The sequence below is a fragment of the Hylobates moloch genome, unplaced genomic scaffold (genome assembly GCF_009828535.3).
Source record: "Hylobates moloch isolate HMO894 unplaced genomic scaffold, HMol_V3 SCAFFOLD_6, whole genome shotgun sequence".
In the NCBI taxonomy this organism is placed as follows: Eukaryota; Metazoa; Chordata; class Mammalia; order Primates; family Hylobatidae; genus Hylobates; species Hylobates moloch.
The window spans coordinates 92245758-92262096 of NW_026652281.1; the positions used below are offsets into that span (position 1 = coordinate 92245758).

The 16339-nt window shown below is 49.2% G+C and overlaps 1 protein-coding gene and 1 pseudogene across 1 annotated transcript; both read left to right on the forward strand.

Annotated features, from left to right (window-relative positions):
- The first annotated feature begins 707 nt into the window (after positions 1–707).
- Positions 708–2444, forward strand: MT1X (metallothionein 1X). Its single transcript, XM_032157390.2, has 3 exons — positions 708–823; positions 1419–1484; positions 2211–2444. Exons 1-3 carry the CDS (start codon positions 796–798, stop codon positions 2300–2302), a joined length of 186 nt encoding a protein of 61 aa, XP_032013281.1. The 5' UTR covers positions 708–795; the 3' UTR covers positions 2303–2444.
- Positions 2445–5082: 2638 nt separating this feature from the next.
- Positions 5083–6288, forward strand: LOC116470597 (developmental pluripotency-associated protein 2-like; annotated as a pseudogene).
- Positions 6289–16339: the final 10051 nt, after the last annotated feature.

Here is a 16339-nt window from a genome sequence, read left to right on the forward strand (position 1 = left end):
TTAATTTAATCCGGAATCCGCATATCACCTAAAATGATCCCTTTTCTGGGAGCAGTCCACATTTTCCAAACTGTCATCCTGTGGTGGGGTGCCCGGCTAGGCTGTGGGGCGACCTGGAGAGTTTTATGCAAAGGAGGACCCGGGCAAATGTGCCCATTCAGCCTCTCAAGAGTGGAGAATGCAAGGACGAGGGCAAAGCCCTGTGTCTGTTCTGTCCCTAGACATAAGAGAAACGTGGCCAACAGACCTAGGTGGAGAAGGGAACAGGGACTGGCAATGCAGGAAATCCGAGTGTCACATCCTCGGCCTCTCATTTGCACACTGCCCCCTCGCTATGCTCCCCGCTCCCGCCGATCCAGGGACGTGATCCAGGGACTCTGGGAAATGCAAAGCTACACACAGCGGAGCGGGGGCTGGGGGTGTGTAGACCGCCGGGATTCCGAGTTTCCCGGCACGCCTAGTAGAGGGAGAGGCAGGCAATGTCAGGGAAATTGGGAAGGGCAGGCAGGACGCCAGGGACGCCACGTACTGCCAGGTTCACAACGAGGTGGGGCCAAAGGGGCGGGCCCCGCGGTGCGCCCGGCGCTTGGCTCACGGGTTGGTGCACCCGGCCCAGGATCGCGGGCGGTGCAGACTCAGCTGGGGCGGGTGCAAGGACGAGGCGGGGCCTCTGCGCCCGGCCCTCTTCCCGGACTATAAAGGGAGCCGCCGGCTTCTGTGTTCTACCACGCTTTTCATCTATCCCGCTGCGTGTTTTCCTCTTGATTGAGAACTCCTGCTTCTTCTTGCCTCGAAATGGACCCCAACTGCTCCTGCTCGCCTGGTAAGGGACACCTAACTCCGCGCCTTGGGATGCCCGTTTCCCAGCCACAGTACAGACTGTTCTGGGTTTGAAGAAGTCGCATTTTAAGTTCTGAGCTGAAGGGGCTCCTTTATTGCGTTAGGTGCTTTCTTCCCGTTCACGTCCCTGAGACCACTTCCCTCCTCCCTGTGCCTCTAAGTCAGAGTTGAGGGTACTGAGGCCCAAGGCTGTCCTGCTTCATGTCACCCAGTTGGTCAGGGGGCTGCTGGCTGAGCCCCAATGCTCTGACCAGGCTCTGAGCAGTCAGGGTGGATGGGAAGCGGGGGGCCATTGCCTCTTCGGAGTTCAGGACAGAAGGTTCTGGCCTCCTGTCTTAGCCTTCCTGGGCTGTGTCTGGAGCCTGGGACCTTGCTTGTGGGGTAAAAGCAAGAGAACACTTGCCCTTCCCAAAATGAAGGGAGAGGAGATGGGGCTTCTCTTCCTCTCCCCTGAGTGGGAAAGGAGCTCTGAGGGCTGGTCCTGCAGCACAGAGGAGGGGGCACTGAAGCGTTATTGACCAGCTGCTGTACCTTCTGCATCTCACTCCCCGTTCACTGCCTTTTTCTCTTCTTTGCAGATGGTTCCTGTGCCTGTGCCGGCTCCTGCAAATGCAAAGAGTGCAAATGCACCTCCTGCAAGAAGAGTGAGTGAGGGGCCTTCCCTGCGAATCTGGGGGATGGGCCGAGTTAGAGCAGGGAACCCAGAGCTCTGCAGGCAGGGGCAGGCCAATGACCAGCTTCCCCAAACCCCTCCTTCAATACCTGATTCAAAATCAGACCTCAAATTGCCTTAAAAATGAGTGAGTCCTAGCCTCTTATTACCAAACTAGAAACTGAGGCCCAGAGAGGTTACCAGATAGTGTTGGGGACAAAGCTGGAATGTGAACCTAGGTCTCCTGCCTCCTGATGCAGCCTTCTAACCCTTCTGGGTCCTGAAGTACTTAAGGCCCAGGATCTTGGAGACCCCAGGTGATTTCAAACCTGATGATCCAGCCCTTTCCTGCAGGGGCAGCTCAGAGCTTCCCTGGCCTTCCCCAGAACTGCTGTGTGAGGGGTTTGCCCCCTGTCCTGTCATGAAGACTTTCCTCACTTAAGTGTAGGTTTTGGGGAACTGGCCTCCTTTTGTTCCTGTACCCCCAGTCACTACCTGTCCAGTCTTCTGTCCTGTCCCAGACTCAGGTGGGGCTGGGCAGCTTTTTCATATAAAACCCTCATCCCAAAGATCCACCAGTTCTCTACTGACAAAGCCATGCCATCCTGAAATGATGGTCCTCTGGGGCTGGAGGCAGGGCTCGAGCCAGGCCTCTGCTGGGGCAGGGAGGTGCCTGATTGAGTCTGCTCTGACCTCTCACTCTCCCCTTCTTCCCCAGGCTGCTGCTCCTGCTGCCCTGTGGGCTGTGCCAAGTGTGCCCAGGGCTGCATCTGCAAAGGGACGTCAGACAAGTGCAGCTGCTGTGCCTGATGCCAGGACAGCCCTGCTCTCAGATGTAAATAGAGCAACCTGTACAAACCTGGATTTTTTTTTTTTTTTATAACCCTGACCCGTTTACTACATCTTTTTTTTTCTATGAAATATGTGAATGGCAATAAATTCATCTAGACTATTCTGGCTCTGGGCACCTCATTTGTCATTGGGTATATGGCACTTGGTTCTAGTTGGGTTGTAGGAAACCCAGATTGTGGGGCATTTCAGAGAGGGAACCATGGCAGTGGGGGTCTGGGTGCAAGGTTCCTGCAATCCTGCCTGGCCTTGGCTCTCCTTTGTGAACTATGGCAAACTAGGGGGTTTATTCTACCACCCTCTAGCAACAGTTAACTGGTAGCTTTTTGTGTAGCTGTGACACAGCCTATACTCACCGGCCACCTATGGTGCACCTACTGCATACACAGTTAGGCACGGGGTTCTTAGTGGTGAGAGGAACAGGGAGCTTATGGACTGCTGTGGGAAGAGAGAATGATAGAATAAGGAATCTCATAAAGGAGAAGGTGCTGTGACTGAATGCACTTGGGGTGAGCCTGAATGAAGAACTCTTTCCACTGGGATCTGATAGCTGCATTCCTGCAGAGGGCACAGCTTCAGCAAAGGTCCAGAAATGGGGAAGAGTCTGGCACTCGGGAAACAGAAGGCCAATGTGTGATTGTGTGAGGGGAGAAGCCCATGTTCTGTTTGGAGAGGGGAGGGCAGAGGCCACGTGCCTCATTCATCTGAAGGATGGCCTCACTGGCTCCACAGCTGAATCACTTGGAGAGGCTGGAAAAGTGCTCGAGCCAGTATTCCACTTCCCCCACCCCTGCAGCCCCCTTTCCAATTTGTTTAGGGCTAAGTGGACCCAGGGAACCTACCTTTTAATTTTTAATAAGTACCTAGGTTTGCAACCCACTGAAGCAGTCAGAATTATTTGGTGAAATAAAATGGCCTCTGCCAGTTCCTCTCTGGTCTCAGGACCAGGAGATATTTTCCATCCCAGTTGGTATTTGGAGCAACTCTCCAACATGTGGCTGCCTGTCCTGGTGGCCGAGGGAACCTGGAGGTGTCCAGCTTCCGGCTGGCTGTGGAGGTAGGGGCTGGCAATCTTCACCATGTAGTGTGGCAAATGTCTTCATGGAGACCAAACCAAGCTCAGAGGGTAGATTTGAGCTTCCTTGGGGGCTCATGCTAGGGAAACACCACCTCACTGAGGTTGGGTTGGTGTCTGAGGTGCCATTCTCTGGGGAGAGAATCTGGCAGAGACCTCATAAGGCGTGGGCAGGAGTGTGATGTGGGCACTGCCCTGTTTGTCTGAGATTTGATCCAGAAGCCCTGGTGCCAAAGTCACAAATGCACCCAGCCATTGCTCTTTCATAACTCTGTTTTGGGAAATTGCAGCTGCCAAACCTCTCAAGGGATAGGTACAAAATATTTTTGCCAGGTCTGACAAACATGATCATTCAACTTACAGCTTCTTTTCCAAGTCATGTGTGAAGTGGCATCCTGTTCCATCCCTCACCCCCAGTCCTGAGCCCCATCTTCCTTGGGGCTGGGTGGGGCATGATTATTGTGGATGTCTGTTGGAGAGATTAATGTACAGTCATTCAATTTTTTTTGATGTGGCTCTTATTGGAATGCCTTGTTTAATTTCCAGAAGCTTCAGTGTCAAGCACACCATCATGAAACAGCCTGGTAAAGCAGTTAAGTGCGTCAGCTCTGGAGCCGGGCTGCCTGGCTAGACCCACAGCTCCATTAGTTAGGCGAATTATGTGGTCTCTCCGTGCCTCACATTGCTTAACTGCAATGTGGGGACAATAATAGGGCCTACGCCGTAGGGTTGTGGTGAGGTTGAATGTGGCTAGCACTGTCCCTGGAGCATATCAAGTCCTCAGTAAGTGTGGGCCAGGTGTGGTGTCTGACAATCAGTAGGTGATCCATAAATGTTCTCTACTTAATTCAGTGAGCACTTATGGGACCCCGTTCAGTATGTAAACCATTGTACTGCCCACAGAGGTTAAGATGATATATAAATAAGAGCCAATTCCTTTGCTGGAGATCTTATTCAAGTCTCTGTTGAATTCAGGGAGAAATTATTTACCACTGCAAGATGCAGCTGCTGGGCTGGGACAGAGAGCCACATGGGGGCTAAAGATTTCTACCTCCAGGAGAAGCACTCATTCCACACTGACTCTGGGATAGGCTGGGTGTGAGACAGGTTAAGACAGAGGTATGGACGCTTTGGGAGAAGAATGTGATTTAGCTGGGCCAGGGGAGCAGGAGAAAAACATTCACTCACCTGGGCGCAGTGGCTCACGCCTGTAATTACAACATTTTGGGAGGTGAAGGAGGGCAGATCGCTTGAGCCCAGGAGTTTGAGACCAGCCTGGGCAACATGGTGAAATGTATCTACAAAAATAAAAATAAATAAATAAATTAGCCGGGCATGGTGGCATGCACCTGTAGCCCCAGCTATTCAGGAGGCTGAGGTGGGTGGATCACTTGAGCCTGGAAGGTCGAGGGTACAGGGAGCTGTGATCGTGCCACTGCACTCCATCCTGGGTGACAGAGCAAGACCCTGTCTCAAAAAACAAAAACATTATTTGGTAGAGATGGAGGTCTCACCATGTTTCCCAGGCGGGTCTCAAACTCTTGGACTCAAGCAATCCGCCCGCCTGGGCTTCCCAAAGTGCTGGGATTACAGGCGTGAGTCACTGTGCCTGGCTTAATTTTTTTAAAAACTTGTCACTGAATGGACAAGACGGGCATTGCTGAAAATGTCAGACTCAAATTTTGATAGCAAGAATAATTTCTTTGAGGGGGAAATAGATGATGAGGAAAGTGTGATTTTGACATTGGTGCCAGTTAAAGATGATCCAAATATAGAATAAGTGTTTCTTCAACTTTAATGTCAAACCGGAGAAGCCTAAGAAACACAATAAAGTTCATCTACCTCAAACAAACAAACAATTCACAGCTCCACAAGAGCTAGATGCAAAATACCAGTCTTTCCCTTGCTGACCATTTTGCCTCCCATTAATAAGTTGTGTCGGGAGACTTTGTGGAACTGGTGTCAACAACGAGGTTTGAGTCCTAATGGCAAGAAAATAGAAGTTTATCTGAGGGCCAGTCGTGATGGCTAACGCCTGTAATCCCAGCACTTTGGGAGGCTGAGGCTGAGGTCAGGAGTTCGAGACCAGCCTGGCCAATGTGGCGAAACCCTGTCTCTACTAAAAATATCAAAACAAACAAACAAAAAAACCTAGCCAGGCATGGTGGTTTGCACCTGTAGTCCCAGCTATGTGGGAGGCTGAGGCAGGAGGATCACTTGAACCTGGGAGGTGGAGGCTGCAGTGAGCCAAGATCACACCACTGTACTCCAGCCTGGGTGACAGAACAAGACTCCATCTAAAAAAAAAAATGTTTATCTGAGGCTCCATAGACATGCTTACCCTGAACAACAGCAAGATATTCCTGAAATGTCACAGGAGACCAGATTACAGCCATGGTTGAGGAAACACAAGGCAGTGACCAAGAGCGCAAGGCTTCAGAAAAGTCGTGAGATGAATGAGAAAGCAGAAGAGACTAATACATTTGAAGTGATAACTTCAACTCAGGAAGCCATGTTGGCATCATTGGCAAGAATTGCTGTGAGAACTGTTCAGCCTAAGGCTGTGAATTCATGTTCTATTCCTGCTTCTGTTGAGGCCTTTTTGATGTAAGCCTCTTGTGTCAGGTGTCATGTGGTCCAAAGCAGACTCATCTCGGTAGACACAAAGGGTTGGGTACACCTGCAGTTTCATGCAGGTCAGGCCTGGGTGCCTACCACTCACAGGAGGATGATTTCTCTCTTCTTGGTACCTGCCTGCATTTTTCCATCCTTAGGCATGGAAGATCATATGTTATGTGCTGACTGTGCTAAGAGGAATAAGAAGATGATGAAAAGATGAATGACAATGGAGAAGCAGCAGCAACCGGTTTGAATGCAATGTACTAGAGAAGGAGAGATGTACTTTCACACCATGTAACATACTGTGAAGGAATGGAAGCAAAGACAATTTGAATGAATCCTCACGATCTACAAAACAAAATCAGAGTGATTAGGACTCCACAGTGAAGACGGTTGACTAGTGACACAGCCTCATCTAAAGAGCCCCACAGAAAGTGAGTCTGAAGGCCCATTAAAATAAAGTCACTGCAATTGGCCTTAACAAAAACAAAAACAGGCCAGGCGCGGTGGCTCAAGCTTGTAATCCCAGCACTTTGGGATGCCAGGTGGGTGGATCACCTGAGGTCAGGAGTTTGAGACCAGCCTGGCCAACATGGCGAAACCCAGTCTCTGCTAAAAATATAAAAATTAGCAGGGTGTGGTGGCGCGAGTCTGTAATCCCAGCTACTCAGGAGGCTGAGGCAGAAGAATCGCTTGAACCCAGGAGGCAGAGGTTGCAGTGAGCTGGGATCTCGCCACTGCACTCCAGCCTGGACAACAAGAGCAAGACTCCATCTCAAACAAACAAACAAAACAAAACCCATTTACTCATTCACTCATTCATTCATTCACATGGTCACATCTTGGCCACAGCAGATACAGCATGGATGGGTGGGTTGGACAAGCAGGAGGTTAACTCTTCTGGAGGGGACTGCCCTGAGGCAGCCCAATGTGGATGATGAAGGCAAACTGAACCACTCAGATCCTCTCTTCTGAGAGACCTGAGGGGCTAACAGGGCTGCCAGAGCTCATGATAAAACTGGAGCTGCATCATGAGAATAGTAAAGAACCCACCCTAAATAGTAGCCATGAGGACAATTAGACCAAACCACACGCCTGCTTTTCCGTGGGAACTGCTATATATCTCAGTCCTCTAGGGACCCAGAGAGGCTGAACATCTGCTGACTGGGGTCCCAGTGATACCCACCTCCCTTTGCATCCTGAAAGCAAACTCTGTATCAGTCAGTGTTCCTTGGATGCAAGCGACAGAAATGGACTCCAGCTAAACTAGGTAAAACAAATTCATTGGAAATATACTGGAGACCCATGGAGTCAACTAGAAGGGTGGAAAACTAGGCTCAGAAAATGGGTGGTTGCTGTGAGTGGTCAGGTAGCAGGTCATGTCACAGGAGCAGCCCGGCTGGGCTGCAGCAGTTTACACAGCTGTCACCACTGCTTCTGCTGTCCCCAAATGCCCCCACCACTGCCACTGGCCACTGGTACTGTGAATGAGTTCTAAAGTATTCACTGAATTCTTTACCTCCAGCTTAGGATTCAAAGTCTCAGGAAGTCCACTGGCTGGCACTGGGGAGGAGAATCTGGCCACCTTCAGGTTCCCTAGTGGTACATGGGACTCTGCACACCCTGAGACTCACCCTGTGGAGTTTCTTCCTATGCCAGGAAGAGTCCTGGCAGGAGATCAGTGAGTCATTGGGGAGAATTTAATAAAGGGTTGTTTACAAAGGAGCAGGAAAGATGAAAAGAAATGAACAAAAGATGCAAAGACTCCCAGGCCTGCAGCACTGGGGAGCAATTGCCAGGCCCAGGCGTTTAGCTATCCCTGGAACCCAGAGAAGGTAGCTGCAGGAGAGGGTGTCCCAAAGGGAGCTGCGACTCTTAGATTGTCACACAACTTGGTGAAGAGGGAGTCCATTCGGTAACCTCCTCTCCATTCTGTGACCTCCACTTCTCCTCTCCCATCTCCTGCCAATGCACTCATTGGCTGAACCCAAACAGATGCTGGCCCTACCACTCCCTCCCTCTCTCTGGGTGGCAGAAGGAGGGTAGAGAGCGGGTCTAGAAAATACCCAGCACACCTGCAAATAGGCTGTGTCCCATCACTAAAGGCCATGTGCGTCTTTTCCATACACCCTGGGAGAATGGAACTAATCTAAAGACAAATTCAGCTTAAGGGGTTAGAGGGGGTCAGGGATGATGGTGGAAGCCATGTATGGTGGAAGCAGGAGTCAGGGTGGGGTGGAGGTGGTGCAGGCATTTGAGGGCTCTCAGAATGTCTGTCTGCAGATGTGGCTGAGCAAGTCTGCTCAGAGCCCCGTGAGGAGTGGAGGTCGGGGAAGAACCTGAATCACACACCTGTGTGTCCCCATGGGATGCTTACCTGGCTCCATTTGTGGCATCACAATACCTACTAAGCCACCTTTTTTTTTTTTCCTTCTTTCCAGGTTCCTTTTCTTTTTTTTCAATTTTAGGTTTGAGGGGTAGATGTGAAGGTCTGTTACATAGATAAACACACGTCATGGGGGTTTGTTGTAAACATTATTTCATCACCCACGTATGAAGCTCAGTTTCCAATAGCTATATTTTTTGCTTCTCTCCCTCCTCCCCCTCCCCCAAGTAGGTCCCATTGTCTGTTATTTGCCCCTTGTGTTCATAAGTTCTTATAATTAGCTCCCACTTATAAGTGAAAACATGCAGTATTTGGTTTTCTGTCCCTGCTTTAGTTTGCTAAGGATGATAGCCTCCAGCTCCATTCATGCTCCTGCAAAAGGCATGGTCTTGTTCTATTTTATGGTTGCATAATATTCCATGGTGTATATGGGCCACATTTTCTTTATCCAGTCTGTCACTGATGGTTATTTAGATTGATTGCATGTCTTTGCTATTGTGAACAGTTCTGCAAGAGCCACATTTTCAGGGTGATCCCTGGGGCCATCCCTGGCTGGCCGAAGCACTACATCCACCTCCCGCCCTGGGCAAAGCCGTGAAGTCAGCAAGGCTGGCCCTAGTTCCACTCATCCTTATCAGCCATCCTTAGTTCCTGTCTGGTCCCCTCCACCCTCCATAGAGAAAGATTCTCCCTCCCTGCAGAAACCCACAACTCTTCTATGCAGGGAGTGGGAGGCTAGGGTGGGATGGAAGGGCTGGCTGCTTTTCAGGAGTCAGAGCCCCTCCCTCTTCTGAGCCTCTGTCTCTGCTGGACAGACTTGGGGATTCTTGAGTCCGCATGGGAAGGAGCAGAGACAAGGCTGGGAAGCTGTTGTTGTCACCCAGGCCTAGGTAATATGAAGGGCTCAGTGGACTGGTCCCCTGGGGATTCCAGAGGCAACCTCACAAAGCCAGGGTATAGACCTGCGCCCCATCACCAGCCACTTTGGCCCGCCCAAAATATCATTTCCATCCTGGGGGTGGGCGTACCCCTCTCAAACCTGAGTAAGGCTAAGCCAGAACCTACACCAGTAGATCAATGATCTTGGGTTTCCCAGCCTGGGAGAGTTTGCCAGCATCAGTGGTCCTTCAGAGAGACAGGGCAATGCTTCACCCAGAGAAGTGACTCTCTAGGGGTGCATTTGGGCTGGCATGGGCTTTGGTAAAGTTTGACTGTCTGGTATCCATCTCCCCAATTTACTTTAGGGGAATTCCCCCACCTCCATTGGGCAGAGCCTTGATGGGAGGGGAAAGCCAGGGTCTGGCTTCAGCTATAAAAGCTGGAGGGCCAGAATCTTGTTCTCCAGGGAGCCTCAGTTGATTGGATGTTCCCTTTGGGAACTCTGAGACGTGGGCTAGAATGTGTCTCAAAGGACACCCATCACAGGTGCACACCTCAACCCCACAGCATTTGCTTGATTTCTGAGAATGACCCCACAGCCCCCACCTTTTACCCTTCTAGCAAATGACCCTTAGCTTAATTCTTTTTTTTTTTTTCGAGATGGAGTCTCCCTCTGTCGCCCAGGCTGGAGTGCAGTGATGTGATCTTGGCTCACTGCAACCACCGCCTCCTGGGTTCAAGCGATTCTCCTGCCTCAGCTTAATTTTATTGCTTGCAACCAGAATCTGGACAGATATCCCTTTGATGGGGAAGGTGTTGGTGGCATGAGGGGGCTTTCTCCATGGCATCACAGGGCCAGCCACTGTGACCAAGCAAGACTGTCCTCACCTGACCTCCAGGGCCTGAGACTCTGAGGGTGGAACTGGATGGGGAACTGGATATCACGTCTCATCCCGGGGCAACACTTCTTCTTGTCTGGGCCTGTGAGACACGCCCTGGAGTGAGCAGGTAGGCGTTTCCTGCCTTTGGGGCCTGCCACTCTCAGGCCTGGGAAAACTTACTTTCCTGGCAAGGATTCAAAGCTTGTAACAGTCCGAAGTGGCTCTTCAGAGTCTGGTGGGTCACATGGGCTGAATCCCTGGTACAGATGAAAAGGCCAAGGCAAGGCCAGGCGTGGTGGTTCACACCTGTTATCCCAGCACTTTGGAAGGCTGAGGCAGTCAGATCACTTGAGGTCAGGAGTTCCAGACCAGCCTGGCCATCATGGTGAAATCCTGTCTCCACTAAAAATATAAAAATTAGCCGGGCATGGTGGGACGTGGCTGTAATCCCAGCTACTACGGAGGCTAAGACAGGAGAATTGCTTGAAACCAGGAGACAGAGGTTGCAGTGAGCCGAGATCGTGCCACTGCACTCCAGCCTCGGTGACCTGGGTGATACAGTGAGACTCTGATGATAAAAAAAAAAAAAAAAAAAGAAAGAAAGAAAGAAAGAAAAGGAAAAAGCCAAGCCAAAATCCCCAAGGCAAGCTCCCCTAGAGGGAAAGAGGCCAAAGAGGGCAGATGTGCAGGGCCCTTGGCACCCCTGACTCCCCTTCAGCACACCCACCCCGGTATGGACCCTTGCTTCTCATGGAGGAGGGGATGATAAGAAAAGGCCTAGAGATGTGAAAGAGTCTTGTTTGATCACTTCCCAGGTGATAGGGAGCCACAGAGGGTTAAGGGACAAGGAAACAACGTGATTGGAGGTATTAATTTATTAATTCCTGGCTACTTCCACTGTGCTGGGCCTGTGACAAGGACTTATTAATAATAGTAAACAAGATAATCCTTGCCCTCCTGGGGTCCTCAGTCTATGGCATGAAGACAGGGGAGTCAACGACACAAATAAATTCAACATAGAGTGAAAGAAGGCAGTGTGGCATCAAACCAGCTCCCGTCACTTCCTACCACCCCATAAACTCCTACCATCCCCTCTGCTGTGGGTCCAAATCACCACCTGCTTCTCCTGGATGACTGCCCCAGCTTCCAACCTGCTCTCCCTAGTCTGTCCTTACTACCTGAACCCTACGCTCAGCCCAGAAGCTAAGGGGGTCTTCCTCTCCCACTATGGGAAATTATGCTCCTTGAGGGCAAAGACCTACATAAATTATTTGGAATTCCTTTATACAGGAGATTTTTTTGTTCTCCTTTATTTATAGGAGCTTCACTGGTCCCTGTCTCACTCTGTGTAAGTCAGAGTCCTTACAATGGCCTTCAGGGCTGAAATAGAACCTATGGATCCACGTCCTCTCTTGGTACATTAGAATTTTAAATTTCTGCAGATCAAATGTGTCCAAAATGGTTTCTCATTGTGACTTTAATTTGCATTTTCCTGATCACTAATGATGTTTATTAGTGATCTTCATATATTTATTACCATTTGTATATTTCCTTTTCTGAGAAATGCCTGTCTATATCTTGCCTCATTCAAAAACATTTACTAGGCCGGGCTTGATGGCCCTAGTAATCCCAGCATTTTCAGAGGCCAAGATGGGCGGATCGCTTGCACTCAGGAGTTTGAGACCAGCCTGGGCAACATGGCAAAACCCTGTCTCTACAAAAAATACAACAACAACAAATTAGCCAGGCGTGGTGGCATGCACGTGTGGTCTCAGCTCTTCGGGAGGCTGAGGTAGGAGGATTGTTTTAGCCCAGGAGTTTCAGGCTGTAGTGAGTCGTGAGGGTGCCACTGCACCCCAGCCTAGGTAACAGAGCAAGACCTTGTCTCAAAAACAAAACAAAACAGACAAACAATTTAAAAAAAATTTACTAAAGTCCAATGCCATTCAGATTTTCTCGATTTCTTGCCTAATGCCCATTTTCTGTTCCAGGGTCCCATCCAAGATACCATGTAGTTTGTGGGTCTTCGTGGGCTCTTCTGGGCTGTGATCGTTTTGTCAGATTCTCCTTGCTTTGGTAACCTTGACAGTTTTGAGGAGTCCTGAGCGGATGCATTGTGGGATATCCCTCTGCTGGAATTTGTCTGATGTTTTCCTCTTTCTTAGATTGGAATTACGGGTTTCTGGGAAGAAAGCAACAGGCTCTTCCTCATCGTGCAGTATCAATGGTATAATACTATCAATATGACTTATCACTATTGATGTTGACCGTGATCACTGGTTGTCTGGTGTCTCCACTGTGAAGTTACTCTTTTTTTTTCCTCCTCTTTCCATTTACATGCTGTATTCTTTGGAAAGAAGTCACTATGGGCTGGGCACGGCAGCTCATGTCAGTAATCCCAGCACTTTGGGAGGCCGAGGCAGGTAGGACTGCTTGAGCTCAGGAGTTCGAGTCCAGCCTGGACAACATAGCAAAACCTCATCTCTAGTAAAAATTAAAAAAAATTAGCCAGTTGTGATGGCGCACACCCACAGTCCCAGCTACTCAGGAGGCTGAGGTGGGAGGACTGCTTGAGCCTGGGAGATTGATGCAGTAAGCCCTGATCACACCACTGCACTCCAGCCTGGGTGACAGAGTGAGACCCTGTCTCAAAAAACAAAAAAGTCACTATGTGCAGCCCACACTTAAGGAATGGGAAGTTATGCTCCTTGAGGGCAAGGACCTATATAAATTATTTGGAATTCCTTTATATAGGAGATATTTTTTCTTCTCCTTTATTTATATATTCAATTATTTAGTTATATCAGAATGGATTCATGGGTATGTATTTTATACTTTGGGTTATAATCCAACACCAGTTTATTGTATTGCTCTAATTGTTCCAGCTTTGGTGACTGGGGGCTCTTTCAGGTGGCTCCTGTGTCCCTTTGACATGTCCCTATCCTTATGGACTATCTTTTTTTTTTTTTTCAGTACTCCATTACTTTCTGTTTGCACCCATTTTTCTATGAGTTACTTGTATGACTCTTATTGCATTATAGATGCTCTTTATATATGTTTGAATTGCATCTCTTGCCTGACTGAGTCTTTTCATGGGCAAAACATCTTACTTTTATTTGTTTTTATTTTTACTTTTATTTTTTGAGACAAGCTATCACTCTGTCACCCAGGCTGGAGTGCAGTGACGCCATCAGGGCTCACTGTGATGGCAGCTGCCACCACTCCAGATGGTTGCCATTGCCATCATGCAGGCTGCACACTCCACAGATCAGTCAGGATCCCCACCCTCCTAGATGGGGCTGCAGCGACCCAAACTCTGGCTGCAGATCTGAGCCACTTTGTGTTCTTGGGGGGCCAGAAGCAGGGAGGAGCTCTGCCCCACTGTGTGGGGCCGCAACCACCCAAGTTGTGGCTGCAGACTCAGGCATCCCTTCACTCCTGGGGGAGCAAGAAGGTCCCCCCATGCCCTCACAGGCTCAGAAGTGTCTGCTTCCACTGCCTGGCTTCTCCCTGCTGTCAGTGCACACTCAGGTGTGGGAGCAAAGTCTGGGCTGAGCCTGGGGGCCATGAACCACAGCAGGAGGCAGACAGATTCCTGGGAGGAAGTGGGTGGTCCTGGTGAGGCCCCACCTTTAAGCCAAGCAGGGCCTGAAGGCTGGGGGCCAAGCTGCCTGTCCCACTGACCAAAGTGGGAACTTATGGTGTCTTTTCTGGGTCCGCCCATGGCTACCCATGGGCCAATCAGTGTGCCCTTCCTCCCTTCAAGGCCCATAAAAGCCCCAGACCGAGCTGAGCAGACTGCAGGACAACCACCAGCAGAAAGGAGCTACCCTCTCTGCTGAGAGTTTCAGAGACCTGCAGAGACCTCAGGACTACCAGCAACCCACTCCAGGGCCTCCTGTCTCCTAGGAGCTGGGCAGACATCAGGACAACCAGTAGCAGAGAGGAGCTACCCTCTCCAAGGCCTCCTCCCTGCTGAGAGCTGAACAGTAAGGATAACCTGCCTGCAGAGAGGAGCTACTCACTGTGGGTCTCCTCTGAGCTGTTCTAACACTCAATAAAGCTCCTCTTCGTCTTGTTCACCCTTCGCTTGTCTGCACAGCTCATTCTTCCTGGATGCAGGACAAGAACTCTTGCAAAGGTGCCACCAGCCACAGAAGTGTCTGGCCGGAAAATTGACACCCCAAAGATCCTGTAATGACTGCAGCCTTGAGCTCCTGGGCTCAAGCCATCCTCTCACCTCAACCTCCTGAATAGCTGAGACCACAGGCATGTGCCATCACGCCTGGCTAATTTTTTAATTTTCACAGAGACAGAGTCTCCCTATGTTGCCCAGGCTGGTCTTGAAATCCTGAGCTCAAGGGATCCTCCTGCTTCAACATCCCAAGGTGCTTGGCTTAGAGGTGTGAGGCCACCACACCTGGCCAAGGTCTTACTTTTAAAGTGGTCAAATGTATCACATTTTATTATATAATCAATACTTTTGTGACTTGTTTAAGGAATGTTTTGCTATTTCAGGGTCAAAAAGGTATTTGAATACCTAAAACTATCTAAAATATTTTTTCTAAAGTTTTGTGTTTGATATCTAAGTCCCTTACTCATCTGGAATGGATTTTTGCATATGGAGTTGAGATGGATCCAATTTCATGTTTCCTGGTGAGCCGTCAGGTCCATTTATTGAGTGTTCTCCTTTCCACCACTGAGCTGACTTGCTACTGTCATATAAGACCTGCAAAAGAACTGAAGGAAGCCTGGAAAGCAGTTGAAGTAATTTCTAATTATCCAGTTAATATGCAGTGCTACCCTGAGTAGGAACTAAAGGCTTCCTCTTAGGCCCATTTCATATATAAATATGGTTGTAAAATGCTTAATATGATCTTTTCTTTTTTTTTTTTTGAGACAGAATCTCACTCTGTTGCGCAGGCTGGAGTACAGTGGTGCGATCTCAACTTACTGCAACCTCTGCCTCCTGGGTTCAAGCAATTCTTGCACCTCAGCCTCTCGAGTAGCTGGGATTACAGGTGTATGCCACCACACCCAGCTACTTTTTCTATTTTTAGTAGGGACGGGGTTTTGCCATGTCGGTCAAGCTAGTCTCAAACTCCTGAGCTCAAGCGATCCACCCACCTCAGCCTCCCAAAGTGCTGGGATTACAGGCTTGAGCCACTGCACCCAACCTAATATGATCTTTTAAAAATCTCGTTCAACAATGCATAACAAAATACATTAAGACCAAGTTTTCCTGGTATGTAAGGAAAGTTGAATATGATAAAGTAAATAAATATTAGTTACCACAGGAGAGTATAAGAGAAAAAAACATAAGATTGTGTCAATAGGTACAAGGGAAAGAAGCCATTTGATAAAATTTGACAACAATTGATGATAAGGATTCTTTGTAAGTTACAAGGTAATTTTCTTAACCTGCTCAATCAGTCAAGGTCCAATCAGGAGATGGTATTTTGAACAGAGAAAGTTAAAGTTTACTGTAAAGACTTATTAACAGGGGATTGGAGTAACAGAATTGATGGTAAGAGTAAAGGAAACTCCAAAGAATGCAGGAATGGCAGATACAGGGAGCAGCTGCTATCCTGGGCCTGTGCTAGAGATGGATGCTAGAGAACCCAGGGAGGAAGCAGAGCTGCTCCAGGGCTGGGATATAGACCTTGATGGGGAGGGCTCAGCCCTGGCTTAGTGTTTGGTGGAGACATCACTAAAGTACCTTGCTGATGGGACTTGCTGGGAATCTGCCATCTGGGATGCTGGGGAAAGCTGTGGTCCACAGAATGGCATTGCACGTTGAAACTTGCTGCAAAGTCACCTGAGAGGATGCCAGGGAACTGCTGGCCACTGGCTGCTGGACACCACGCTATAGAACCTGGGAGCTAGAGAAGCACCTGTCTTAGTCAGCTCCAGCTGCCATAACAAAATGCCATAGACTAGATGGCTTAAGCAACAGAAATTTATTTTCTCACAGTTCGGGAGGCCAGAAGTCTGAGATCAGGGTGCCAGCATGGTTGGGTTCTGAGGAAGGCCCTCTTCCTGGCTTGTAGGCAGCTTCCATCTTGCTGTGTCCTCGCATGGCCTTTCCTCAGTTTCACGTGCAGAGAGAAAGAGAGAGAGCTCTCTGATATCTCTTCCTATAAAGGCACTAATCTCAT